At 39.2% G+C, this 22,208-nt stretch overlaps 1 protein-coding gene and 1 non-coding gene across 4 annotated transcripts; both read right to left on the reverse strand.

The window, feature by feature from the left end:
- Window positions 1-559: 559 nt before the first annotated feature.
- On the reverse strand, window positions 560-630 carry TRNAG-GCC (transfer RNA glycine (anticodon GCC)). The gene has a single exon. It is a non-coding gene; the product is annotated as a tRNA-Gly (tRNA).
- A 15,215-nt stretch (window positions 631-15,845) lies between these two features.
- Window positions 15,846-21,964, reverse strand: LOC103710376 (ethylene receptor 2-like). 3 transcript variants are annotated; one of them, XM_008796065.5, is made up of 3 exons: window positions 21,588-21,964; window positions 18,978-20,825; window positions 15,846-16,604 (listed from the first exon to the last, which is right to left on the reverse strand). In XM_008796065.5, the coding sequence occupies exons 2-3, from the start codon at window positions 20,718-20,720 to the stop codon at window positions 16,074-16,076; spliced, it is 2,274 nt and encodes a 757-aa protein (XP_008794287.3). In that variant the 5' UTR covers window positions 20,721-20,825; window positions 21,588-21,964; the 3' UTR covers window positions 15,846-16,073. The 3 variants fall into 3 exon arrangements, with proteins under 3 accessions (XP_008794287.3, XP_008794286.3, XP_088579631.2); XM_008796064.5 differs by having other exon boundaries at window positions 21,456-21,964; XM_088723505.2 differs by lacking the exon at window positions 21,588-21,964 and adding an exon at window positions 21,249-21,566.
- Window positions 21,965-22,208: the final 244 nt, after the last annotated feature.

Genomic DNA, 22,208 nt, shown 5'->3' on the forward strand with positions numbered 1-22,208 from the left:
TGATACCTTTCAGGCTGTCCATGTACACTGGAAAGCGAATAGAACGGCTGACTGTGTCGCTTCCTATGCCGCCCAGCACACTGGAGGGATTCTCTGGATACGAGAGTTGGATGTTCCTTCATCATTGAGTAGTCTTCTTTCTCTTAATAATGCTGGCTATGCTCATGCGAGATTAGTGTGAGCAGCCGATGTACTTAAAAAAAATAAAAAAAAAAGGTGGAGGTCTCTAATGAATTCTCAGTAAGATAATTGTGGAACTGTAATTATCCCATTCTTTCAAACCTGCACAATTCTGTACCAGAGATTTTTCACCTTCCATTGGAACTTCTCCTGATCTTTCCATGAAGTTTTTGGTAAGGAATCTTTCCCTAAATTTAAATGGAAGAAGAGAAATGGTTGGTGTTAGCCATCCGGCCTCCTTCGTCCGGTGCTCTTGACTAAAAGTTAGTGCCAAATTTGATGGAGGCAATAGCAGCATTTAGTGGATCCCCGATTAAGACGACACCTGTCCTTCTAAAAGATCCTCCAAGTACAGAACAAAATAATAAAAAAAAAGACTTGCACCAGCCGGGAATCGAACCCGGGTCTGTACCGTGGCAGGGTACTATTCTACCACTAGACCACTGGTGCCATGCAAGGAGGCTTCATTCCATTCTCTTATATACGGATGCATCAGCTATAGAGAACACACGAACGAGGGAGAAGGTGGCCAATTTCTCGTGGTGGATCGCATAGCACATGTATTTTATAGACTTCTACACGACCATATCGGTACTCGAATCGACGCAAACTTACTCCTCCTGGAATTACTTAATAGAATTTTAGTGCCTACTGAATGCTAGCTGCAGTTGGAATGGTTACCAAGATATGAATGAATAATCGTTGTTACTAGCACAGTTCTCCTAACAAATTGAAATGTTAGGTAGACAAGATCACATCTATTAAAATAATTTCAAAAAGTAAAACAATATTCAAAACAATTTTTATTTTCTATTTTTTGTTGACTCGGAAAAAAATATTTTTTGAATCTTTCTAATTCAGCTCATGGAGCATCTGGTTTTTTATGTTAGTGTAGCTAATTTAAGTACCTCTACTTCCAAACTCTGATCGACAAACAAAGTTGGTGGCTTTTGTCCTTGGTTTTGAGATCAGCAGGTCAAACAGGTTGCTCTTGTTGGAGATAATTTTGGAGATCATAATGGAGATAATCACGAAAGAGCAAAACATGGAAATACAAATCATGACAGAATATTATATAGCTGAAATTGTGGTGTCTTTATATGGACTGTACAATAATAGAATAATCATGAAGGAGCAAAATATGGAAATACATCATGACAGAATATCATGCCAAAACATGGAAATACATCATGATAGAATATTATGCATTATGGTGTATTTATATGGATTGTACAGCAATTGCTATTTAATGGCATTCAATTTGTATATTGACCTTTTGTAAATCATTTCCTATAAATAAAGTCTCCTACAGCACAAGCAATTTCTTGTGGTTTTTCACCAAATCATTCTTTTCTAATCTTGTCATGGTATCAGAGCTGTTTTCGGATTAACCTCCAAACCGATCCAATGGCCGTTGATACCTCCTCCTCTGCTTCTCCCACCACCCTTTCCTTCAAGACCATGGTACGCATGATTACTATCAAGCTTTCATCCTAAAACTTCCTCCATTGGCGCAGTCAGGTAGTTCCTCTCCTGCAATGTCAAGGGCTCTATAGTTACATTGACGGTACCATAGAGCTGCCTAGATTTGCTGCTGATTCCACAGCCTCGACAACGCAGCAGGATGAATGGAAGCAAACCGACCAACTGGTCATAAGTCTGCTTCTTTCTTCTCTCATGGAAGAAGCTTTCTCTGAAGTGACCGGTCTCACCTCTTCTCGAGACATTTGGTGTGCCCTTGAATCCGCCTTCAGTCACAAATCGAAGGTCCGAGAGCTGCAACTCAAAGATAAACTTCAGTTAATGAAGCGTGGCTCTCATAGTGTTGAAGAATATTCTCGAATCTTCAAAGCTCATTGTGATCAACTTTCTGCGATGGGACGTTCGGTGGATGATGCTGATAAAGTTCATTGGTATTTACGTGGTTTAGGCCATGACTTCTCCATTTTTTCCACCATTCAACTCTCCTTAACAATATAATGGTAAGAACAAGGTTATTGTAGGCAATGGAACCTCCCTACCCATTACTCACATGTGCTAGTTGTTCCCAACTTAACCAAAAATCTGTTGTCTGTCAGTAAACTCACCTCTGATTTTCCTTTCTCAGTTTCCTTTACTGACACTAATTTTCTCATATAGATCCTTCAAACTGGAAAGGTGGTGGCAAGCGGTAAACGTATTGATGGTCTTTACGTGTTGCAGCGTGGACACCATGCCTTTTCCTCCATTCTCCACAAACATAATTTGTGTGCCTCATTTGATATTTGGCACGCACGTTTAGAGCATATTTCTCCAAAAATAATTACCATGCTAAATAAGACAGGTCATTTATCTCTCACTTCTATTTTGCCTACTCCTACTTTATGTGTAAGCTGTCAAAAAGAAAAAAGCCATAAACTTTCCTTTCCTATCAGTGAGAATCGATCCCCCTCTATATTAGGCCTCATTCACTACGATTTATGGGGTCCTGCTCCCATAACTTCCATTTCTGGCTATCGTTATTATGTCATTTTTATTGACGATCATTCTCGTTTCACTTGGCTCTATCCCTTAAAAAATAAATCTGACTTTTATGACACTTTCATACAATTCCAAGTATCCGTTGAAAATCAATTGTCAGCTAAAATAAAAGCTTTCCAAAGTGATGGAGGTGGTGAATTTACAAGTGTCCGATTTAAATCACACTTAAATAAATCCGCTATACATCATCAAATTTCATGTCCCTATACCCCTTCCCAGAATGGCCATGCAGAAAAAAAACACCGCCATCTTACCGAAACTGGCCTCACCATGCTTTTCCATGCCCATGCCCCCCAAAACTTTGGGTTGAGGCCTTTAGCACAGCCGCTTTCACAATTAACCGCTTGCCTACACCGGTCCTACATGGGGTCTCTCCATTTGAAGTTTTGTATGGTAAGTCACCTACGTATGCTCTTTTTCGTCCATTTGGATGTTTATGCTTTCCTTATTTATGAGATTATGCTCAACATAAATGAGCACCATGTAGTCTACCTTGCATATTTCCCGATTATAGTACCTCTCACAAAGGTTTCCGCTGTCTTGATCCCATCTCACATAGAGTATTTGTAACTCGTCATGCTCGGTTTGATGAAAACTTTTTCCCCTTTTCCTCGTCAAATTTAAAGCATAATACTCCACCATCAGATTATATTTCTTTTTCTGACCCTTCCCCTATAGCATCTTCTTTGTCTATTACTCACTCTTCCGTAGATTCTCCTCCATTGTCGCAATCAACTGCGCCCAACCCTTGTGTGCCTTGTGCCTTGGAACTGAGCCATGTCCGACGCTCTGTTGTGCCTATGCTTCCTAAGACTACTCCCACACCTGCAGCAGCTCCTGACGCATCTCCTGCCACTACGTCCGTTTCTTTGGCTGCCCCGATCACTACTTCTGCACCCGTACAAAATGATCATCCCATGGTCACCCGCGGAAAGGCTGGTGTTTCCAAACCCAAGACTTACACTTATGTTTGTGAAGTTCTGCATTCTCCATTTTTGTTCTCACTATTAGCAATGAAGGCACCGAAGGGTTTTAAAAGGCCAACAAATCACCAGAATGGATTACTGCTATGGAGGATGAAATTCGAGCTCTTACTATCAATAAAACATGGGAACTCGTACCCCAACCACCTGATAAAAATGTGGTTGGAGCCAAGTGGGTTTTCCGCATCAAATTTCACCCTGATCGTTCTATTGCTCGGCTTAAAGCTCGTCTTGTGGCAAAGGGCTATGCACAACTTTATGGTCTTGATTTTCATGACACCTTCAGTCTAGTTGTTAAAACCTCTACAGTTCGTATTGTTCTATTTATTGCAGTTTCTCGCGGTTGGCCTCTTCATCAACTGGATGTAGAGGTGGGCAACGGGCCGTGCCGGGCCGGCCCGGCCCAGGCCCCCCGGGCCCAAAAACTAAACGGGCCGTGCCTGGCACGGCCCGTCCAGCACGGAAGGCCAGCCCGGCCCGGCCCCAGGCCCCTCTATTGGTGGGCCGGGCCGGGCACGGCACGCCACGGGCCGTGCCAGGCACGGCCCGTAACGGGCGCAAACGGGCCGTGCCTGGCACGGCCCGTAACGGCTCCAGACGGGCCGTGCCAGGCACGGCCCGTCTGGAGAGGGGGGAGGAAAATAGCCGTTTCCAACGGCTATTTTCGTGAAAATGACCCTTTTACCCCTCCCAACAGTCCAATAACGGCTGAATTGAGGGGTATTTTGGGAAAAAAAATTTTTGGACTTCTATAAATAGCCCATTCCTCCCTCATTCTCACCACACCAAACCTCTCATTCTCTCCTTCTCTACTGCTATTATTTCTCTCTTCTAAAGTGCTCTTCTAGCAATTTAATTTTTAGTTTGTTCAAGTGCTACACAAGAGGAGGTTCCTGTTGAGAAGAGAAGGTCGCTTCTGTTGAGAGCACAAGAGGAAGCTCGGAATCTCGGCTCTGCCTCTGCCCTCCGACCCTCTACTCAATTCCTCCTTGCGGTTAGTTTTTATGTTTTGAATTAATCATAGATATGTCATCTTTTGAGGAAAGTCAGTTTGGCATTCCTGTTTCTGAGGGAGAAGAAACTAATCCCCAACCCCCTGTTCCTAGTTCCTCTAGAACTGGTGAACCGAGTGAAGGTCAAACCTCTTCTCGTAAGAGGACTAGTACTGTATGGAATGAATTTGATAGAGTTATGGTTGAGGGAGTCTGGAAAGCTAAATGTAAAAAATGTGCCAAACTTTATAGTTGTAGTAGTAGTGGGGGAACAGGGCATTTAAAAAGACATCAAGAGAGTCATAGGATGCATGATTCTCATGCTCAAACTCAAAGTACCCTTAATATACAAGGGGGATTACTTGTAGGTAATTTTGCATATAATCATGAAAATCAAAGAAAAGCACTTGTAAAATAGATAGTTAAGGATGAATTACGTTTTAGTTTATGTGAATCTTTTAATTTTGAAGAATATGTTCAGTTAAACCTACAACCTGCTTACAAAAGAACTAGTAGGCGTACATTTAGAAGAGTAGCTATGACCAATTTTTTAGCAATGAAACAAAATTTAATTGAAACACTTTCTACTTTAAATGTAAAAATTTCATTAACTTCTGATATTTGGTCAGCATCTGTAGGTAGTAATTGTTTTATTGCCATTACTGCTCATTATATTGATAATGATTGGCAATTAAATAAACGTATTCTTGCTTTTCGTGCTTTTGATTTTTCACATTCTGGGCAACAAATTTCAAATATAATTTATCAAACTGCATGTTCATATAATATTAATGATAAAATTATGTCTATTACTTTTGATAATGCATCTAATAATAATTCTGCTGTTGTATTATTAAAAGACTCATTGCATCCCATATTAGATGGAAATTTACTGCATATTAGATGTGCATGTCATATCTTAAATCTTTCTGTTCAAGCTGGCATGGGCATGATTCAAGATGTGATTTCAAAAATTAGAAATGCAGTTTCTTTTATTCATGCTTCTAGATCAAGACTTCAAGAATTTAAGGAATTATGCATAAATCATGGTAAACGTTTTAAAAAATTTAAACTTGATGTAATTACTCGTTGGAACTCCACATATAGCATGATACATGATGCATACCTATATAAAAATTTATTAAGTGCATATATTAATGATCGTGGATTAGGATTTACATTGACTGAAACTGATTGGAATAAAGGAAAAATTTTGGAAGATTTTTTGCTTAGTTTTTATAATGCTACCAATGTTCTTTCTGGTATTTATTACCCTACTTCATGTTCATTTTTACAACAAGCATATATAATTAGTCAAAAATTTGCAGAACATAGATATGATGATGTTTTAATGCCTATTATTGACCTAATGGAATCTAAATGGAATGAGTATTGGGACAGGATATGTCCTATGCATAACTTAGCTGCTGTATTTGATCCTAGAGTTAAATTAAATGGCGTGCTAATTTTACTTGATGCATACTCTAAAAATATGAATCAAGATGCTGAATCTGCTAAAGATGAGGTAAAAAAACTTCTTTATGATATTTATGCTATATATGATGAAAAAATTCGTGGATCTAGAACACAAATACAAACCTCTATTTCTCCTTCTAGTAGTTCTCGTTCGTCATCTATTTTTTCATTCATTGCACAGAGAAGACACACACATGCTTCAAGTTCCTCTTCATCTTCTTCATCTTTAAGTAGTGAATTAGAATTTTATTTACGAAATGATCTTCATTCTGCATATGATGAAAATCAAATAGAGAATCTAGATGTATTATCTTGGTGGAAGAGTGTTAGAAATCAATATCCTGTTATGTCTGCAATTGCACGCGATATTTTAGCTGTGCCGATGTCCACGGTAGCATCGGAATCCGCTTTTAGTGCAGGTCGGCGTGTTCTTGACGAAAAGAGAAGTAGGATGACGGGCGAAACGGTGGAGATGCTTCTCTGCTTCAAGGATTGGCTGGATGCTGAGGCAAGACTTCAAGATAAAGGTGGACATAATACAACATCCTCTGATGATGATGATACAAACACTACTGAAGACTGAAGACTAAAGACTGAAGAGTGAATACTGATTCACTGAATCACTGATGATTAGTAAGATTTCTTAATTTTTTATAATTGTACATTTTTACTGTATTCTGGAGGTCAGACCAAGGTCCAAACCTCGGCCCTTTCTTAGTTTCTTATTGTATTCTAGAGGTCAGACCAAGGTCCAAACCTCCCTTCATGTACCATTTTGATTTAAATTAATAAACTGGTAGGGGCTATGCCAAACCCCCCACCATTAAGGTGGCTTTATATTCATAAATCATAAATTCTTAGTGTTCAATATTTATTAATTTATTAAAAAAATTTATGAAGCATTAATTTTTATCGGGCCGAGCCGGGCCCAGGCCCGGACCGTGCCAGGCCCGCGTGCCAGCCCGGCCCAGGCCCTTATGGGCCGTGCCGTGCTGGCCCGCGGGCCGTGCCGTGCTTGGCCCGCGGGCCTAGACCGGGCCGTGCCGGCCTAGGCCCGAAGCGGGCCGTGCCAGGCACGGCCCGCTGGCCAGGACCCTCTAGCCCAGCACGGCCCTCTCAAAGGGGCCGTGCCAGGCACGGCCCGGCACTGTAACTGGCGGGCCGTGCCAGGCACGGCCCGCTTCGTGCCGTGCCGTGCCGGGCCGTGGGCGGCCCGGCCCAGTGCCCATCTCTAACTGGATGTCAACAATGCATTCTTAAATGGTTTTTTAAAGGAGGAGGTTTATATGGAACAACCACTGGGCTATATTGATCCTTCTCATCCGAATCATGTTTGTCAACTAAACAAGGCAATCTATGGTTTAAAGCAAGCACCGCGTGCATGATTCCATCGCTTTAGCAAATTTTTACTCAAGCTCGGCTTTGTATGCAGCAAGGCCGACTCCAGCCTCTTTGTTCACTTCACGGCTAAGGGAACAATTCTTTTGCTTCTCTATGTTAATGATATTGTTCTCACAGGTAGCCATGTGGACCTTCTTGATCACTTAATCGGCAAATTGATATCAGAATTTTCTATGAAGGATCTCGGGCCCCTTAATTATTTTTTGGGTCTTGAAGTACATCGAGATAACTCTGGCTTATTTCTCAGCCAAACGAAATATGCTCGGAATGTCCTTAGCCGGGCTAATTTGCTTGATTGCAAACCAGTTGCTACCCCGATGATCATTTCACATCATTTAAGTGCAAATGGTCCTGCCTTTGATTCTCCTACAAAGTATCGTTTTTTAGCTGGAGCTTTGCAGTATCTCACAATCATAAGGCCCGACATTGCCCATGCTGTTAATTCTGTCAGCCAATTTATGCATGCTCCCACTGAGCATCATTTTCAAGCTGTGAAAAGAATCCTCTGATATGTCAAAGGTACGATGCACTTTGGTCTTTATATATGTCGAAGCAACCAATTTGATATCCTTGCCTATTCCGATGCCGATTGGGCTGGCTGCCCGGACACAGGACGATCCACTTCTGGCAATGCTATTTTTCTTGGTGAAAATTTAGTTTTCTGGAGTGCTAAAAAGCAACCTACTGTCTCTCGATCTAGTACGAAATCTGAGTACCATGCTCTAGCACTTACTGCCGCTGAAGTCAAATGGCTCCTGCACCTCCTCATGAATTGCACATACCGCTCTCTAAGCCGCCTACTTTATTGTGCGACAATAAAAGTGCTATATTCATGACACGTAATCCCATTACATAAAAGAGGTCTAAGCATATTGACCTTGATTACCATTTTGTTCGTGAATTAGTATGCAGTGGTGTTTTGCGGATTACGCATATTTCCTCTAATCTCCAGATTGCGGATATCTTCACCAAAAATCCATCCCAATCATTGTTTACACTATTCCGTTCCAAGCTTCGCGTGCGAGCTCCCACACTCGACTTGCGGGGGGGTGTTGGAGATAATTTTGGAGATCATCATGGAGATAATCACGAAGGAGCAAAACATGGAAATACAAATCATGACAGAATATTATACAGCTGAAATTGTGGTGTCTTTATATGGATTGTACAACAATAGAATAATCATGAAGGAGCAAAATATGGAAATATATCATGACAGAATATCATGCCAAAACATGGAAATACATCATGACAGAATATAATGCATTATGGTGTATTTATATGGATTGTACAGCAATTGCTATTTAATGACATTCAATTTGTATATTGACCTTTTGTAAATCATTTCCTATAATAAAGTCTCCTACAACACAAGCAATTTGCTGTGGTTTTTCACCAAATCATTTTTTTCTAATCTTGCCATGGTACCAGAGCTGTTTTCGGATTAACCTCCAAACCGATCCAATGGCTGTCGATACCTTTTCCTCTGCTTCTCCCACCACCCTTTCCTTCAACACCATGGTACACATGATTACTATCAAGCTTTCATCCTCAAACCATTTAAATTAGTCAGCAAGGGTGACTCATCGTTGGTATATTAGTCATTAATCAGTTTAACACTGGATATGATTCCCACCTATTCTTTCGATAAAGGTGCGGGTGCAGTCTCGTTTAGCTGTCATCTCTGTTCTCTTATAACCAAACAACTTCTTTGCAAAGACTAGAAAAAGTTACACTCTGTGTGGACAAAGGATAAAGGTCCAAACCTGTCTGATAATGGGAAAAGACCTATAGGGAATAAGATAAATTATCTAGCCGACAACTTGCTCAATTGGTCTAAGAGTTTGGAGGCAGAAAATAAATAACAAAGTTATGGCTGCATATACTACAGAAAGATCTGCAGTGCACCAGGAAAGTCCATAATCAAGGACATGGTCTCATAAAAGAGAAATTTTTCCAATTATTCCTTAATGAGAAGAAAGAAAGCAATGTGTAGTTTCATCCATCTCGAAAACCTGCAGGAAGAATAACCCAATCTCATCTTCTATTGATTAGGACGAAAAATCCGGTAAGTTGATTGTTATAGGGCATCTGATATATGCCGGTCGCTTCCACAATTATCTAGCAGTCTACATAATACTTCTAAAAGACTGAATCTTAGGGTTGAAATCGTATCGGATACTAGTATGTCACTATACATATTTATTTTGGTTGCTAAATATAAATATGGATATGGATCATGCTAGTCGGATGCAAAAATTTATATCTATGTTTGTTTTAAACAAATAAGGATACAAATAGAATACCAAAAGTATGGAGATAAATACGGATAATTAAACGTTATGACCACAAAATCAAAGATATTACTAAATGGATGATAAATTAAGTTAATAGCATGTTAATATGGTCATTTATTTTTCTTAGAAGTTCATAAGTGCTATATAAAATTGATTAAGATTACAAATAAAATCAGATATTCGGATATGGATGGAATAGTTATCTATCCATATCCATATCTATTTTTTTTTGACAGATATATATGGATACGGATATTAGTCAGATACTCAAATTTTTATCCATATTTAGATAGTTTCGGATATGAAAATGGATCCGGATGGATATGATCCGATCTATTTCACCCCTAAGGCTGATAGACATCAGGTTGATAATTTAAATTGCAGCAATGAAGGTATTCAGATTGCACTAATGACAAAAAGAAGAAGACTTACATTGACTTTGGCGTATTCCATTATAAGTAAAAATCAGTCTCATGCTTATCCCCTCACTCGAAGTAGTCTTTAATGATAAACGATTTCGCTTCTTAATTTCTACAGTCACCCACACTCACCTATTTATCATTTAATGATAAACGATATCCCTCCACAGTCTCAATGCTCTAACTCTTTCTCTTGACTACTCACACAAAGGAAAGCAGAAGAAACAAACATAATCCCTTTAACACAGAAGAATAATGGATTGCAGCAATGGTTGATTCAAATTGTCGACTACTTCTCCAACCAAACTAATGCTATCACATCATATTAACTGATATCATGATCACCTCTCAGTGCAGGTGAAAAAAAAAAAGATAGCATTAGAAATAGTCATTCTACCAAAAAAATTAGATTACTTGTTTGTCCAACTGAACCAGACCATCGAGAAACAGTCCTATATTACTTTAATCAACCAAAAGACTAACATAAATTACTAGGCACAAGACCAAAAAACAATTTCTACAGCCCAACCATTTGTGGAAAAGCCTCAGATTGCAGGTGATACCTACCTCTTCAGTTGGACTACAGCAGAAAAGAACTCTCCACAATTTTTCTACCCTAACCTACAAATTAACGTTTTAATCACAAAGCAACATTATCTTCAGAACCAATCGATGAAGTAGCAAAATAATGCATGGTCTACGTCTCTACGTATAATCCCATTGATGGTTTTCCATGTGGTGTTGGTTAATTGGTGGTGCACAACTTTGATGTTTTTGTCCTAGTAGTTGCACTGTCGCTAGGAATATAAAGCTAGTCAACATTATAGTGCTTAAGAAGAGAAACCCCTCTATTGCAACATTGTCAAGCTTTACTTTCAATTATTTATAAGTATGAAACATTGCAGATATGCTTATTCTGGTGATGCACCATCTTGTTTAATTCATTTTATTGTATAGGGACTCCCTCCACTTCCAAAACTTTAAAATATAAATATCACATTATTTTTACATGAAACTACTCTATCAAAAGGCATTCCTTGCTGTCCAATGTTTTATGTTTTTGAAACGAAATTGTGCATCAGTTTTTAGGAAAAGATGTTCTATTCCAGTCCTTTAGGAATCGCATGCCAATTATGTTCTGTTCCAGTAATATGTTCTTACTCCATTGCAAAAGCCACAACAAAAAAAAGACTTGGAATCTCTTTATTAGCCAAACTGAACCAAGAATAGTCATTCTCTTTATTGCTACCAACTTGTTCGCTACATCAATGAAAACTTAAAGGAGCTAAATGCTATTGCAGAGCATCAGTGATAGGCTGCAGGGTTGGAAGTCCGAATCTTTTTCCATGATGGACAGAGTTATCTTGATCAGTGGTTCGGATGGAGCAAATGCTTAGAACTGACCCCCAACAACACCCCCACCCCCGAATCCTATACCATGCACCCCGTTGATTCTTGTTGCTTAGTGGGGGAATAAACAGTAAGCTGAAAAAAATAAATCCACAGACAATAAATTTCCAAGAGGTTGGGTCAACAAATATTTTTGTGTCTCATACAGACTACGCAAGTGTTTTGTGGAAGAAAATGCTTGGAATCATCCTCTGGGTAAATTTTGTCCCAACTTAAAACATATTGATGATTAAGAATAAGTTTTACATGCTTCAAATAGATAAAAAGATTTAACTGGCGAGAAGATTTAACTCATAGTTACACATTAGATTATTTCATTGTTAAAATTAATAGAATCTAAACTGCCCTTAAGTAGCCTTTTCTCATTGTCACTTCTAAATGATTTTGCACCACTTGAGGTTACCATACAAGCAAAATGGCAATTTTTCCATTGTTTTTTCTTGAAGATCATAGAAACAAATTTGCATTCATACTATCTAACATGAAAATGTTCACAAACCAAAAGCCTTACTTTATCCTTAATGTGTCCTTATTCTGAAGGCAAAAACTACCGCATGTTTGTCATTATGATGATTCTTAACTCCTAACTTCCCAAAAATTGATTTTCCAACATTAAATTAGCAAAATGCATTCAAACAATCATATTATTGATTAAATATCCAGAAACCATCTAGAAAATGTCTATGAACCTAGAATCATAATTTAGCTTCAAAACTTACCGGCGTGGATAATGACAATTAATTTTCATAAATACAACCGACGAAAAGGAAATAACACAACTATGCAATATTTTCATAACAAACTACCTCGAAGAGATATTAAAATGAAGCAAGAAGCATTATGCATGTTGGCTTTTGGAATTTCCGTAAACCCAAAATTTTGATGTTTTAATCACCACAATTTGTCAAATGTACCGAAGAATGCTAAGATATAAGGGTGCTTTCAAGGAATGCAATGACTAGATAAAGTTTACGAGATCACTACAATATCTAGCAGAGTCTTATAAGACAAGCATCAAATAACATATTAGAGCAATCTTATTCAAACAGCGTAATGAAATTTAGGAATACTAATGCAATACAAGATGTAACAGTGAAAATGCAGCAATACTAGGAAAGGAATAATAAAATTGAGTTCAAAAGCAGAAAAAATTGGGAGTACTAATGCAACATTCACCAAAAAACCACACCCTTTAAGGCTTCTTCGGAGCAGGAAGATCTCAACTCTGTCCACTTCTTGTTTAATGATCGGACCAGTTTGCTCCAATGAAATTGCAAAATATTTTCCTCCTCTCTCTAGGATTTTTCCTCTTTTGTTTCTTTCTCTTCTTGTTCTGACATTACTGATGTATCCTTTTCTTCTTTTATTTTCTTAGTGAAAGGAATTTGGCAAGGTTTTAAAAAGCGGCTGCAATATGTGGGTAGTTCAGGATTGCATAGAGCATGGGAGCACATATGTTAGTGGTATTTAATAAATATTTAAAAATAAGTAGAATTCATAATTTTGATAAAATTTAAAACTCTAAGAATACTCCTATGTTGAGCAGTAAGAATGGATATGGCTCAAAAAGGGGGTTAAAAGGTGATTTTGTTATTTTCCAACATTGGGTGGAAACGAGAGGAAGAGGGGACAAGTTGCTACATGGATTTGAATTGCATGAGAAAAATCTATGTGTAATGTGAAAAGTCATCCATAATTTTTTAAAAATAACGTGCACCAATATGATATAAAATAGAATAACCTTCCCAAATATCAATATGAATAAGTTCAAAAATGAAAGAAATACTTATAGGAAAAGGAACTCTAATTTGTTTGGCGAGAGGACAAACATTACAAGAATCTATTTTATTTTGAAAAGTAAAAAGAGAAATAAAAATATCTTAGGCTAAAATCTTTAATCTTAGAGTCGATAGATGACTCAAACGATTATGCCAAAGACTCAATTGCTATAGAAGTAGGAGAAACCGGATCCTTTCAATAGTGAAGACAATCCTGAAAAACACAGAAGTCCGAAAAAAAAGATGGCAACACAATTATGTGTTTTAGTAAACTTACTAATGGATAATAAATTTAAGTTGAAAGTGGATACATAAAGAATATTTTTTAACTTGAGAGAAGGGAACATTTTAATAGTCCTTTTTAGGGTCATTTGATCTGCATCTCTAGTAGGTAGTTTAATGAATTGATAAGTTGGTAAATGTTCAAGTAATAAAAAAAGATTAGAGTTGGAGACCATGTGGTTAGAAGCACCTGTTTCAATTACCCATGTCACGGGTTGTGAGTTGGAAGAAATATCTATCATGTTGATGAAAGTGGTGGTTTTGTCGATGTTTAACATTATAGCAATTGGACATACTGCTCTGACGTGAGCTGGGGCACAATAGATGGGCCAAGAGGATTTTCACTATTGGCAACATAATTTGCAATAGAAGTAGAGGTTTTGGTTCCTTTAGGTGGTTCGAGTAGCCATGTAATTTATAACAAGTGTCATGTGTGTCACCAAAGTTATTGCAGTAATCATAGTGTGATCATCCTCGACCTCCAGGACCTTCGTGGCCACAACCTCCTTGTTGGTTACCGGAGTGACTAAAATTGTGCTTGTCAAAACGCGAAGTAGTCATTGCAACGCCTTCAACAGATTGCATCGGTTTGACTTGTAGTGTTTTCTATTTCTCCTCTTGCAAAATAAGAGAAAAAACTTATTGTAGCTAGTGGCTCCATAATGAGTACTTCGAGTAGCCATGTAATTTGTAACAAGTGTCACGTGTGTCACCAAAGTTATTGCAGTAATCATAGTGTGGTCGTCCTTGACCGCCAGGACCTCCAAGGCCATGACCTCCTCGTTGGTTACCGGAGTGACTAGAATTGTGCTTATCAAAACGTGAAGTGGTCATAGCAGTGCCTTCAAGAGATTGCATCTGTTTGACTTGCAGTGTTTTCTATTTCTTCTCTTGCAAAATAAGAAAAAAAGTTTTACTTATTGTAGGCAATGGCTCTATGATGAGTATTTGGCTCTGAGTGATCGAAAATGAGTCATTGAGCCCCATAAGAAATTGAAAACATTTTTCATCTTGAAAGATCCGATTCAACTCTTTCATTGCACCATAGGTGCAAGTAGGAACTGGACATAGATCGTTGATTTCATCCCAATATATTTTGAGTGTGGTAAAATAAGAAGCAATAGAAGATTGATCTTGAATATGCATTGAAATATCTTGTTTGATATAATAAGTGCTCCTCCAGATCTTTTCATGCCTCCTTTACAGTTTCAAAATATACTATGCTGCTCACAAGATTTTTGTGGACTGTGCTCCAAATCCAGAAAAGCACCATGGTATTGCTATGTTGTCATGCATCAAATATTGTTGAACTTTTGTCAGGCTTCTCAAGCGAGCCATCAATAAAGCCAATTTTAGTCTTGGCTAAAAGAGCAGTCTTCATAAAGGATAATTGTCATCAATGAAGACTTGAGAGACCAAGACCATGCTTGAGTTATTTGAGTGGGGAAGAAAAAACGGTGATATTATATTATGATTGGAAATAACAGTAGAGGAAGCCATGATTATAAAATGGAGAATAGAGGGCCAATGAAAACAAACACCGAGAGGATGATAGGAGAATAAAAAAAAGAGGGGTTGGCTAATCAAGAAATAATCCGATCTAATACAATAAAAAATTTGTATTGAAAATAAGATTTGAATTACATGTTCTGTTCTGGTGTACTTTATATACAAGTTGAGCCTCAAATATAGTAGAATACAATAACAAAATTCTATGATTATGAAAAAAATACTAGGGCCAGATATAGTATAAATAATAGGCAAATCCAATAATTTGGTACAAATACTAAATTTGAATATGACAATCAGATCTAATGATTTTTGAAGATTGATCTAAGCTAATATACTAAAATTGTGCATGCAATATATGGCAACTATAACCTAAGCACATGAATGCTTCGTCTGCTAGTGTTCATGTTACCTAAGCAGCTATTAGAAATAAAGTGCAGCAAGATATAATGCAACATTACCTGGAAGCCAACTACTCATCATATCATGCAGGTGATTGATGAGGGCCATCCATCTTAAGTTCCATCCTAGCTTCAGAGCATTTATTGGACGGCACTCGCCGGCTCCTCCAAAGAACTAAAGAAGTTCAAGAAATGGATTGGGGTGATTATCTGCATTTGATCTTCAATATTAAGTGTATAATCTGTTCACATATGGCTAAATCAAAAATCCTATCCAAATTCTCTATACATGTCCTTGATGTGCAAACTACTTGTATAATTATGGTACTACCAAAACCCTGCTTATCCAAAACAGAAAGAGAGCAGACTCATGAGAATAACTGATATATTAATCCTAGAGAAATAATGGAGAGCTGTCCTTTGTCTTAAGTGTTTTGAAGGACTCTATGCAGCTCTTCTCCCATTGTGTGTAGAGTGACTGGTTTTCGAATCAGACCATTCATCCCACACTGCAAGCACCTATCCCTGACATCATTCTCAGCACTTGCAGTCAGAGCCACAATCGACGGCCAGCACCTGCTTCTAAACTTCCGGATTCTCATGGCCACTTCAAATCCATCCATGTTGGGCATGTGAAGATCCACCATTACAAGCTGGAAAGGCATAGAAGCAGTGCCAAAGGAGCTCAGACATTCGATGCCAGATGTGACGCAGGAGACGGAGCAACCTAGTTTCTCAAGGAGCTTTCCAGTAACAGCTCTGTTGACATCGTCATTATCAGCCAAGAGAACTCTGAGTCCTTTGAAATTAGGGATTGAAGATGTACGATAGAGACCCGAGGACTCTCCAACATCAGAGATTGGGGTCAGAGGTTGCAGCTGGAATTGGATAACAAGCGCAATGCTTTGTGCAATGCCTTGGGAATTTGGAACTGCCCAAATTTTTCCCTGCATCATCTGCAAATTAAAAGAAAAGGTATTAAAGATGAAGAACATAAAAAGAAAAAAAAATCAGTTGCTAAACTTGATGTGCTTCCTTGAACAGTCCCCAAATTACAAAATAGAAAATCTAATATATAGAACAAATAGCAGCTGGAAATCTGGGTGTCATACCAATGCTAAAAGCCACCATCTTCTGGAGGATCAATGATGGCATCAGAAGAAAGAAGACCAATGCATCGGGATGGGTGAATTCCAATTATGGTGCACAGGAACTTGCATCCCTATGAATTGCAGTGGCAATGATTCAAATATTTTGAACGGATAAATTTCGGTTCTTATGTACTAAACAGTTGATGCATTAGTTCTATGATCAGCTCCTAAAGTCTTTTTTTCTTTCCTTCGAGTTGTTAAGGGCTATATCTCAGTGCGATGAGCTTAGAGTGTGTAGTCAGTAAGGCATACTTCCTGCAAGTTACTCCTCAATGTTGCACAGAAGCCCCCTCTTTCTCCGGTTCTTCCCTCAGTCTTCTTCTGAGTCTTCTGTGTGTCTGAATTTCAATGGACATTTTCTAAGCAGACAAGTGCGGAGGAACTTTTTCCTTTTAGCTTCCCTGCTATCAAGGATTCAGTTGGGAGATTGGAACGACCAACTGAGCCGAAGATGGAGTGCCCACAGTTTCTTTTCAGTTAAATTTTGTTATACTACTCTTGTCCATGGAGCCCTGCTGTCACACTTTGCATCCCATTTATGGGCTACCACTTACTGAAAAAGTTGAAAGTTTCTCTTGGCTGGCTATTAATAATGAGATTCTGACTGCTGAGAACTTAAGAAAAACTGGAGTGCCCCACCTTATGTCTGCTTTGTTATGAGCTGGAAGAGACTACAAATCAGCTACTCTTATCTTGTTCCTATTCTAATATACTAGGAGGATTTGCTGTCAGATGCTTAGAACTCCGATGGTTCCTGCTGCCCTTTCTGGAGATGTGGATTAGTTGGAGGAAGCACAAAGTTCCCAGGTACTTGAAGAAGGGGTGGAATTTAGTACATGCTGGTGTCTATGGCTGGAATGCAATGGAAGATTTTTCAATGCTAAATAGTCTTCAACAAGCTAGGCAATTGATAATATCATATTCGTATTCAAAGGTTGCATCAAAACCTCTTCAGAGAAGTCATCAAAGCTGTTAACACATGTTCTAGGCATAGGGCAGAAACTGGATCAGATATGGATCGGATACTAGTATTTTCATAACTATATTTTTCTGTTTGACGAATATAGATTTGAAGATAGATGTTAGTTAGATGCAAAAATCTATATCCATATTTGTTTTAAATGGATACAGATACAAATCGGATAATAAATGTATGGATATAAATATCGTTATAATACTAAGTGAAAGGTAAATCAAGTTAATAGCATTTATTTCTCTTAAAAGTTTATGAGTATTATATAAAATTAAATAGGATCACAAATGAAATCTGATATTCGGATACAAATAGGATAGTTGTCTACCCATATTCATATCCTTTGACGGATACGAATATGGATATGGATATTTGTTGGACGCTCAAATTTCTATCTATATCCGTATAGATTCGGATACAGAAATGAATATGGACGGATATTATCTGGTCCACTTTCACCCCTATCTAGGCATTTTCTTTGATGAAATTTTTGTTTGCTGTTCAGCTGCTGTTGTTTCATGTTGAATGTTGTCACCTCTTTTTCATTCCTTTCTTTTCTTTTTCGTCTTTTTGTACCTTCTTTCATTTTCCCCACTGAAAGATAATCAATCTTGAACTAAATTTTCTCAAAAAAGGGGAGAAGCATTACACTTCAAGCCAATAAGTCGATACCCCATAGATGCGTTCAGGCTTTTAAGCTAAGGCTATGCATTAAGGATTTAATATGCACTGATGTTGAAATTCCAGGGAAACCATATTATTCTAGCTGAAAAATATGGGAAATATTTTTATTACAAAAAACAAAATGAAAAAATAAAAGACAAGGAAAAAGATTTTATGCTTGAAAGATCAGAAGCATGCAAATGCATCTAACCACATTTCGAAAGGTAACAGAAAGAAGAGTTTTCAATAAAATGTGAGCATGCTGGAGTATGAGAAACCAACCAATTTCAAGGAGGTACTTAAAAAGTCCATGCATCTCATCACAGAAAGGTTTCTATCTAGTTCTTATCGCAAAAGACAGCTTTAAAGATGCAAAAAAGTACCATGATAAATGTGATCACCAATATTATGCTGCATGTTAATCTAAACTCGATGCAAAATTAATGTAAATGCAATAACTGGAATTAGTTTCCTTAATCAAGAAAATGTTTAACAACAATAACAATATTTTTAAGTACTTAATGGCATGCAATCAGGCATACCTGCACAAGCTTCTTGCACATGCTGAAATTGAGGCCCATCTCAAACCCTTCAGAGTGGGGCTTTGGAGCAAGTTGAACTGTTGATGAACTTGGCTCATCATTTAGCAATCTTTTTATTCCAATTTCAAACTTCACACGGGTATGTCCATCGGAAAAGCTGGATTTCCATGGAACCCATTCCTGATCTTGACCATCTTTAACCTCATTATAACTAAGCACCCCAAATGTGACAAACCCTTCATCATGTCCATTCAATAGAGCAGCTATCATATGCAATATTACATGAAAAATCCGTTTCTCATCACCAACAACCCGATCAGGCACTGCATTGTCAACCTGAAATCCAAAACCAAAACCTCTACAAACACAAAGACATCTTACAACATTAGCAGCTTCCTTAATCATAGAATGCAGCAGGAAGGGTCTCATAACCAAAGAAAAGCGCTCACGGTTGACAGTAGATATATCCATAACATCAGTAATCAATATCGACACAACACTACTGGTCTTTGCTATTGTATTAACTACAAGCCTTTGTTCTTGGCTCCACTTTTCTTGTTGCATTATAGACAACAGACCCAAGATGGAGTGGATGGGCCTTCTCATCCCCTGGCTCATGGCCCTTTGAAATGAGTTCCTTGCTTCGCTTGCCATCATGGCACTCTGCCTCGCACGCAGCAAAGCCCTGTTCTGCTCCTCCAATTTGTCTCTCATCAACTGGGATTCCTCCAAAACCGCTGCGTGAGAGAGGGCAACAGCAACCTGATCGGCCACCACTTCAATAATCTCTAGTTCCTGGTTGCTCCAAACTCTTGAATCATCTCCAGGAAGGACCAGAACCAGTATTGCATAGCTCGCTTCAACATTCTGCGGTGTCCCACCTTTGAAATTGGACACCTTTAACATTGGCATTCGTATAGCAGCTACCGCGCCCGGTTCAAGCGTACCTCCGCTGCTTGCAGAGGCAAGCATGGACCCCAGCCTCAATATCTTCAAACCTTCGGTCTCGGTAATCTCCATTACATCCGGATCATCAATTGCAACCGAACGACTGTACAAATCGGATGAGCTTCTCTGTCTCAACTCATGAGTCAGGTTCATCTCCCTTCTGTTCTCACTAGGCATCCATACAGCACAATTCTGCAGGCCCAATGTGTTCGAGAGCTCGACCAAAGTGGTGTACAAGATCGTATGCCTGTCGAGCGACCTGCGGATCTCTTGGGTCAGCATTCGCACATGCCAGGTGGCTTCCTTCTGCCTCTTCATCTTCCCAACTTCCCTGTCCAGCTCCCGGGCTTTTATCCTCAAGAAGTTCTCCCTCACCTTCACTCTCAGGAGCTGAGGGATCAAGGTCAGGAGGGTGATCGCAGTGGCGAACGAGACAAGCGCGGTGAAGAATTTGGAAACGGTGAGGCTCAGCATCAGAAGGAACGAGTGGGGCCCGTAGGTGAACACGTTGAGCATGTGGGTGAGTCCACAGAGGACTATGAAGGCCCCGAACTGGAAGACGATCCATTTGAAGGGGAAGAGGTTGGAGCACGCCGCGAAGTAGATGAGCTCGAGAGGAATGGAGAAGTAGGCCGCCGCAATCAAGAAGTCGCTCACCTTCTGGCATTGGAGGATGCTCTCGGTGCTCCAGAGGCTGTCGTCATCACAGTTGCAGCGGGGGAATCCAATCTCTATGGCCGATGCACAGAACAGGAGGGACAAAATCAGAAGCCCATGGCACAATGCTCTTAACATTTGTACCGGAAAGCTTCATTCAATCCATCAGCAGATCTCAAAGTTTTCCAGAGTGTTGCACAGCTTAAACCTTTCTATCCACTTGAAAAGATTCCTTCATGTTCCCTACAATTGAATATAAAGAAATCCCATCAATGGATGAATAGAGAAAAATCAAGCACAAGGGTATCTGCCATTTTTTTTCTCTAAAAGACAATATCTTGGGAAACAAAACCCCAGCATCCCAGTTTGCAGTTATCTATTTCAATGATCCTTGTGAGGAATAGAAAAAGAACCATAACCTGAACCCCTCTGGTCTTCTGGAAAATACCAAACTAATACATATATTGGAGGATTGCTTGTCAAATTGAATGGCAAAAGGAAGTTCCAACAGATCTAACAAAACTTAAATCCCATAGCCTAATTCTGATACAAAAGAGAATATAAACATGAACATAAAGTCACAGATTTCAGAATCCTTAGTCCTAGGAAAAAAAAAGGTGAAGAAAGACAAAATCCACCCAAATAAGAAGTACCAATCCATCTGACCTTGAACCTGTGCAGCTTCGCAGGAGATCAAAATTTCATAAACCCCAGAGCGAAGGAATGTCATCAACAAAACCAATTGAAATCTTCTTAAAAACAAGTGTCAAGATACCTCTTTTCTCCACATACACACAAAAAAAAAACCTCAAACCAACGTACCCATCAACACAAAACATCTAAAACGACATCCAAACCCCATAAAAATCTCACCTTTTTTGACTCCCTTCCACTTCCCGGTCTTCTATATCCCATAAAAACCATAAAGACTCCACCTTTCCAAGTCAAAAGAAAGAAACCAGAGAGCCAGATACCCAAAACCAGCGGCAAAGAGGGATCGCAAACCGGTTAACTATGAAACCGCCGTCTCCAATCCGCCTCCCATCCAAAAGGCTTCGCGAAGGGCCCCTAGTCGCCTCAAGGGGAGTGGGTCCGTCTCTCCTCGGCCACCAGTGACACTGAACTCCTCAGACCTCGTCCTCCCCCCGTCCTCCTCCGAGGCCTTGCCTCCCTGCTCGCATTTCAGCGCTCAAAGAGGAGGGAACGGGGGAAGAATTTGAGTCGATCCATCTCCTCTCTTAGCAAGAGAGAGAGAGAGAGAGAGAGAGCTGAGCAGGGACGAAGGGGGACCAAGAAGTGGTAGAAAGGAAGAACGGGAGTTTCCAAGGAAAGAATGACTTTTTAATTTTTCTTTCCTCCTATTCTCACCCTCTTCTCTGCCCGACGTTACGCCACTGCCGTATTTATTCTTTTTTTTTAGGGTCAGTTCCTAAAAAAGAAAAGTAGGGACCGGGAAAGAATAGGTGTTGATTTTTGACCCGGACCCGACATACATCCGCTGTAGGTGATAGATTTTTGAAGATGCGTCGGTAAACGGGTCGGATTCAGGTCTGCTCTGAATACATCAAAAGCTAACAACTTGGCTAGGCTTTGAGAGTTAGATGTTGTCTCATACAGATGGTCATC

Source organism: Phoenix dactylifera, chromosome 6 (assembly GCF_051530095.1).
Source record: "Phoenix dactylifera cultivar Ajwa chromosome 6, Ajwa_hap1_PhDact_Kaust_v1.1, whole genome shotgun sequence".
Taxonomy (NCBI): Eukaryota; Viridiplantae; Streptophyta; class Magnoliopsida; order Arecales; family Arecaceae; genus Phoenix; species Phoenix dactylifera.